Here is a 7,094-nt window from a genome sequence, read left to right as displayed (position 1 = left end):
TTCAAGACTAACATCTACCTAAATTATCACTATATCATAAATCTGCTCCAGTTTAGTAAGGCTCTTGGCATATCTAAAAAGTATACAAAAGATTAAACTGGGTGATCACTGTAAAATGCTTGCAACTAGCCACGGGAACACTAAATTAGACTTCATAAATAAAAGGTTAACTAGAGCCCTATTTCACCACTAACAGCTGACACAAATACAGAAAACTCTGCCCATTATCCAAGAAACAAATAATTAAGACTAAAATGCAAGCTGATGTGTTGCAGCATTATAGGGCCACTAAATAGCCATCTGTGATTCGTGGCGATTTAAAAGGCGAAGAAAGGCACTAAAGCTGCAAACTGCATCCCGTGTCACATTGCCTGAGGAGACTGCGGAATTCAAGAAAGATTGATCCCATACGCAGGACTCAGGCATAGATCGAATGCCTCTCTGTTTTCACTGTTTGCAATGTGATCTCCTGGCAGCATCCATCCCACCTTGGGAATGCAAATACAATTGTTTTCTTTGATGTCTGACTTCATACTGATCAAATCCATAAAGGAAAAGGAAAGATCCTTTAAATTTTAAAAACTAATGCTTATTTTTTTTTCTTTTTTTTTTTCTTTTTTTTCCTAAAAATTTGTGCCTGAAATTTGGGAGATGGACTGGCTGGTTAATCTGTTGCTGCTTGATCTGGTTGCTGGGTGAAGGTTCTTTTGTTTATAAAGATTACTCTATATGTTCAAGGAATTGACAGGAAACAGACATGCTTTCTTTAGCCAAGAAAGGATACAAGGGTGGTTTAGGGAGCTTGCTTACCTCATTCTTGACCACAGATATAAGATAGTACTCATACATAGAAAGATGAGGTTTAAATGATTTATCAGTTAGTAAAACTGAGCAACATGTGAACACTACACATTCTATTATGACAAAGATTGGTTTTATGAAATAAATTTTACTAAGCAATAAGCCATAATGTAGAAAAATACATTTTACCTACAAACTCAATAAACAAGAAACAAAAGGTTCATATATAGTGCATAATTACTTAGTGGTAGCTACACAGGAGTTCCTAAACTTTACAATAACTGCTTGCATCAAACAACAACAACAAAAAAAAACAGAAGCATTCACAAGTTTAAGATAAGTGAATGAAAAAAAAAAAATGGTAAACAGTACTTAAACAGTGCAGGAGGGTGAGAAGAAAGGGTCTTCAGAAAAACCACAAAGGAAAAGGGTAGCTTCTACAGAGCTGGGTTCAGAGGGGGGGAGAATCCTGGCCATTTCACAAGATGAGAAGCATGGACAGCACTGGAGAAAAACACATTGTACTTTGCATCCGTTTCCAATACCCAGCACCCAAAAATCAGGCAGGCAGTGGACCTGTGGTGGGACTGGACTCACTCCCAGCTTCCCAGACTTGGGGAGCCTCACACCAGTCCCGCTCCAGGGTCTCCTCCTACTGCCTTATGCTCTGCCTCTTCCAATATACCTCTATTTCCTTCATTTTTGTTCCAATTGCCCTAGCCTTGGGATATTTGGTTCCCTGGTGAATCAGGAAGTACAGAAAAGAGAGCTTCCTACCCAAGCTCCCCTTCTCTGTACAGTCCCTTCACGCTTCATCCAGGGAAGGGAATCAATTCTGGGGAGAAGCACAATTTGGATTGAGCTGTTGTTTTATTAGAATTTTCCTTCTGGGCTGAGAGTCTGAAGAGAGACAAATACACATAAAAGTAGAATCAAAGAAAGCGAAAATATTGGAATTGCCACCCAGCCAGTGAGACAGTGCCCACTTGAATACATTAGGCTGGGATTGAAGCAGCCTGCCCCAGAGACTCACTGGGAAAGAATGCCCTCCAGCAATTCTCCAAATCATTACCTCAAAATCCCCCTGGAGCAGGGCATCATTGTTTATGTACAGTAGCAAATGGTCAATATTAATATCTTCAGGCCTGTCGTGGATAAAAATACTATCCTTTTAATTCCAGTTTACAAAAATAGGAGTAATATTCAAAACAATGATTGTCTATTTTTCTATTTATTTTATATAAAAACATAAACAGCTCAGGCAAATTTTCAATCCTTGTGCACACTTTGTATGAGTTGCTCTCTATTATACTTATATATATTCTTAATATATATATTTATAATATATATTGGTCCACAAAGTATATCTGTGCATTCTCTAGTGCTTTGTAAAAAGAAAAACAATATTATTATCAAAATATTCATTTAATGGCTTTACTTCATACATAAATACATGTTTGGATAGAACACATGAGCGATGACTTCAGTCAGTTTGGAAAACGACTTTTCACTGTGTCAGGGTTGTATACACAGGGTAGGAAGTAACTCATCGCTACAAATACGCTATTCGACGTCCTTTGTTTTTAACCCTTTGTTTATACCTTTTCCCCAGGACGGCCGCCAAGTATTTCTTGACAGCCATTTGTTTCCGGTAGCGGCTGTAGCTGTCCGTGAAGATTCCATCCGAGTGGCGCTTGGAGAGCGGCTCCCAGTCCTCCTCCGCGCCGCCGCCGAGGTTCCCTCTGCAAGGAAAGGGGTCGGGAAAAGGGTGACCAGGCGGGAGATACAGATTCAAGACCTGCGGGAGCAGACGCGCCCCACCCCACGCGGGAGTCTGCAGGAGGGGACGCGGGGCTCGCACTGGCCACCGCGCCAGCCTTCTCTCTGCCAGGGAGCGGCTTTGGAAAGGGCTGTGATGGAAGCCCCCCAGGCCCTCCCTACCACCCAGGATTTCCAGGCACCAATTCCTACAGTGGGGGGCCCGGAAGGAGATCAGGGAAGATGGCCCGTGATCTAAGTCTCTCCAAAGGCTGCCTTTTAAGATTTGGCCATCATTAGGATTGCGCTCGATTTTCCAAACTGTTCTTCTCATCCCCGATATACAAAGAAAATAACCAAAAGGCCCTAAATGCCACGTTGGCTGCTACCCTGGTGTTTATATCGATCCCGCATTTCCTAATCAAATACAAGCACTCCTCTCCTTCCGCACGCTAAGTTGAAAAACGTGATAATAATATAAGTCGACAGGCTGTAGGCAATATTTTTCACCGCATGAATTATTCATTGCGAAAATGTAATCTGTTTTCCCGTGAGCTTTATTAAAATGTTGCCTTCTGCTGAGACAGGCTTCACGCAAGCCCTAAGCTCTGGGTTTGTCTGGCGTGAGCAAAAACTGTTTCCCTAAGTGTCCAAATTTAGTGATTTGTTTACTTCGATTTGAATTTATAATAAACACAATGCCCCTCCCCCAAAAAATGTTGCGTTCATTGGAAATTATAGCAAATCCTCCCGAGAACCTTAAAGGTTTAGAATGACTAGGGGGTTTCGTTTGGTTTCTCTTTCTTTTCATTCAAAACGGATCAAAATCCGCCGTTTTCCTTCCCTTTTCCGCTCTCACCTGGTCTCCGCCTCTCCTGTCAAATTTAACGTGCCACTTCAAAACCTCTGCCTGTTGCTGGCGGCGAGTACCCCCACGCCGCAGGGCTCAGACGCACCCCGAGCCTCACCTGTACGCACAGACGTAGAAACTGCCCCTCCCACCCCGCGCGCGTTCCACAATCACCCACCCCGGCGCGCGCACCCTTACGCGCGGGTTAACTCTTTCACCAACTCTTACCCCACACTCTTGGTCACGAGGGATTGCAGGTACTTCCTGGCCGACAGCTGGTCCAGCACTTTGCGATAGGCCTTGTTAAGGATCCCTTGGGCGACATCTCTAACGGGAGGCAAAATGTGTGCCCATGGTCACTGCCTCGCGCCCCCACCGTGGCAGCCCAAGACCCCATTGCTGGGCGCGCGCGCCTCTCCGCGTTCAAGGAGGATGACCGGGAAACGCCTAGAGGCAAGGAACTTGAGACTAACTCTCTTAAGAAGTTCCCGAAAGTGAATGCTGGGATCCAGAGGTAGTTCTGACCTGGGAAGGTGGCAGATCAGGAGTCTGCGTTCCCCATCTACCGAGGCCCGCACTCACTGACGTTCCTCGGACCACAGACCTTTCGGTCCCTACGCGGTCCTTAGGTCCACACAGATCCTCCCGCTCCTATATTCCCTTTGGTCTCGTGGGATCGGGCCAGGCAAAAGAGAGACTTAAGGACTTTGATGAAAACGGACATACTCTGTGGGCCACCACCCTATCCCTACCCACCACCTTGGTCCTAGGGCTCGTGGTCTAGGGCCTGCCGCGGAGGCCGCGCCGGACGTACCTCTTCTCCGCTGGATAGTAGAGAGCGTAGGCGTCATGCAGCGCAGAGGCGGGGCTCCCTGCGCCGGGCGGGTCCGAGTCGTAAAAGTCCTGCAGCGAGTTTCCGTCCTCGTCGTAAGCCTCATCCTCAGGACTGCGAGGTAGCCAGAAAGAGTGGTCATTACAAGTCCTCCCAGCTCTGCGAGGACCCAAAGAGGGGAGATCGCACTGATTTTCCTTCCTCCTAAAGGTCCCCTAAAGAGATCTGTCTTTTCTTCCCGGGCAGGGGTGGGGGTAACGGTAAGGAGGAGGGAACTACATCCAACCGAAATTCCTCCTCCGCGAGGAAGCTTGCCCACCCCTCTGCTGGAAAAAGGGTTGCCCCGCGAGGAAGCTTGCCCACCCCTCTGCTGGAAAAAGGGTTGCCCTGCAGGAGCCCTGGGAAACCGAGGCGTCTCTGCTAATCATGCGTACCTGGCCACTAGAAAGAACTGCCCCTTCCCAGCACCCGAAGTTCCCCCAAGTATTAACAGTCAGGGACGAAAAAAAGTTCTAGGAGATTAGACACTGACCAACGCGAAGACCCGAAGGGGGAGAGGCCCAGAGCGGAATGGAGAGGCTAGGTGGGTGGGGGGATGGTATGTGTGGCGGCTAACTCTGGCAGCCACCCCCACCCGAGCCTCTGAGCCCAGGGGAGCCCTTCCCTGCACGGATGTAGGTCACGGAGAACCTCCAGCTTCTATTTTGGGCCGGAAAGGATCTGGCAGGAACATGAATAATAGATGCCCCTAAACTTAGCCGGCTTGGTGGCGGCTCTTTCTGTGTTGTGTACACGCCCTCCGGTGCCTCTCACCCCGGGAAAGTGCCAGGCGTACGCAACTTTGAAAATAGCTGGAGGTGAAATAAGAAGGCTTTTAAATACACTAAATAAATAGTTAACGCTAATCTGCTAGTGATGGCGGGGCGGAGGGACCCCATCTCAACACCAGAGCACAGGTCAACAAGGGACCGACATCGCGGGTACCTGGGGACGACACAGTCTCCCTCACCTCCGCCTCCATCCTTGATATGAGGCAGAAGAGGTGGGTTAAAGCACAAAGCCCCATTGCTTTGGGCCGCAGGAGAGACTCGACCAGGACAAGTAGCTCTCCCTGGTCAGGGTTGGAGTCCTACTTGTTACTCTGGTTGCCTTTCCTCCGTCCCTGGAGAGGCCGGACCAAGGCAAGCACATCCCTCAGCACGCGCCACACCCCGTCTTTTCTTGGCGACGCGCCTCAGCCCTGGCCCTGGTACTCCCGAACCAGATCTTTTTAACCACTTTTGTCCTGCCCTGTACCTGGAGGCTGGAATCCTAACACTGTAGCTAGAACCCATCTCTACCGCCAAAACAACGGTCAGCCGCCCCCTGAGCCAAACGTTCTGGGCGCGGCTGGGAAGAGCTGCCCTCCTCACTGCCCCGAGTGCCACCGGGACTCTGCGCTGCCCAACGCGTTTTCACTATCCCGCACATCGGTGGGGGTCCTCTGGGGCTGCGATGGGGAGCCCGGGCTGTGCCATCCGATTAGAAACCGGGGGTTAAGAAAAAAAGCCAGGTTCCCTCCACCCTGGGCCAGGCAAGGCTGTCTGCCTGCGTGCTTTCTCTTCCTCCTCCTTGGCATCCGTTTCTCCCCCTCCCTCGCAGTCTCATTCTTGTTCTTTTCTCAAGTTGCTTTTCCTTAGCCATAATAAACTGCCAACACTGCCCTCCCCAAGACAGTCTGGGACACAAAATGCAATTGGAACACGGATCCCTTGAAAGAAAGCTCTTCAGGAGAAAGAATTCGAATGAGGTGAAGAGGAAGGGCGGAGGGGAGAGAGAGACCCCGCCCCAATAATCAGAAAGCGCTGTAACAAAGCCAAGTCCGAGGGAGCTTCACATTCAACCCCCGGACTAGCGCTGGGAACCGATGTTCTCCGAACGCGTCCTATAGGTAAAGGAAGCCAAGCTGGGGACCTTGCCCTGCCCCCCCCCCCCACACACCACCACCACCAGGTTGGAGGAAGGGAGGTTTCTCCAACACTCGGAAGCTCACTCGCTGTACCCGGGCCCCAGGAATGCGTAAGGTTGGGGGAGGGGCGCCAAGCCGTCGTGGAGCCTGCCTGGCCCTGAGGATTAGCTAGGGCCAGGACCCCGGGCCCAGCCAAGATTGACAGAGAGAACTGGGGGTACGGGGAGCAATGCTTAGTAGCCTGTACCCCGGGGGACTGAAGGAGGGCGACCGTGAGAAAGTGTTCGGCAAAGGAAAGCCCCAGCTCAACACAGGCGCCCAGCACCTACCTGATCCCGGGGAACCGGAGTCCGGCGGCGGCAGGTGAGCAGTAGACGCTGCTGTGCATTATTATCCCGTAGACCAGCAGGGCCAACCTTGCTCCGCTACACATGGTCATTCTGCGCAGGATGGAAAAGAGGACACACAACCGTGAGAACGCCCCTGGCCTTCTACCCTGCAACCCCAAGAAACTCCGGGGGGCACGGGGAGGGAGCGCAGCTTCTGCTCCCCGCGTTGAATACCACTTAGCGCGACAGCCAGCGCGCGCCCTGCCACTTCTCGATTGCTATAGTTAGAAAGAAAACATGTTTGCATGCACCCAGCTCCCGATAACTAGACAGACCTGGTACAAGAAAAGCTAATTCGTACCCTGATGCCAATGCTGGCGGGAAAAAGAAAAAAAAAAATCAGCAGTCAAGCGAGTCGTTTGGTTTGGTGAGATTTTCCCCCCTTCCTATTCCAGTCTTACCGCTGCTATGAGAGGGTTTGCACCCAAAAAGGATGGCGGGCAAAGGGCTCCTTCAAGTTTCTTCTGAGCTGGAATCACAACCCGAGAGGCATCACCGTCTGGCGTTGGTGTCTGA

General features: G+C 50.0%; 1 protein-coding gene across 1 annotated transcript; it reads right to left on the bottom strand.

Moving 5' to 3' along the window:
• Nucleotides 1–2,353: 2,353 nt before the first annotated feature.
• Adcyap1 (adenylate cyclase activating polypeptide 1) lies at nt 2,354–6,628 on the bottom strand. The gene is made up of 4 exons (XM_076837247.2): nt 6,519–6,628; nt 4,224–4,355; nt 3,638–3,736; nt 2,354–2,543 (listed from the first exon to the last, which is right to left on the bottom strand). Exons 1-4 carry the CDS (start codon nt 6,626–6,628, stop codon nt 2,354–2,356), a joined length of 531 nt encoding a protein of 176 aa, XP_076693362.2.
• Nucleotides 6,629–7,094: the final 466 nt, after the last annotated feature.

Source organism: Callospermophilus lateralis, chromosome 17, assembly GCF_048772815.1.
Source record: "Callospermophilus lateralis isolate mCalLat2 chromosome 17, mCalLat2.hap1, whole genome shotgun sequence".
NCBI lineage: Eukaryota > Metazoa > Chordata > Mammalia > Rodentia > Sciuridae > Callospermophilus > Callospermophilus lateralis.
This window is presented reverse-complemented; position numbering and strand designations above follow the sequence as displayed.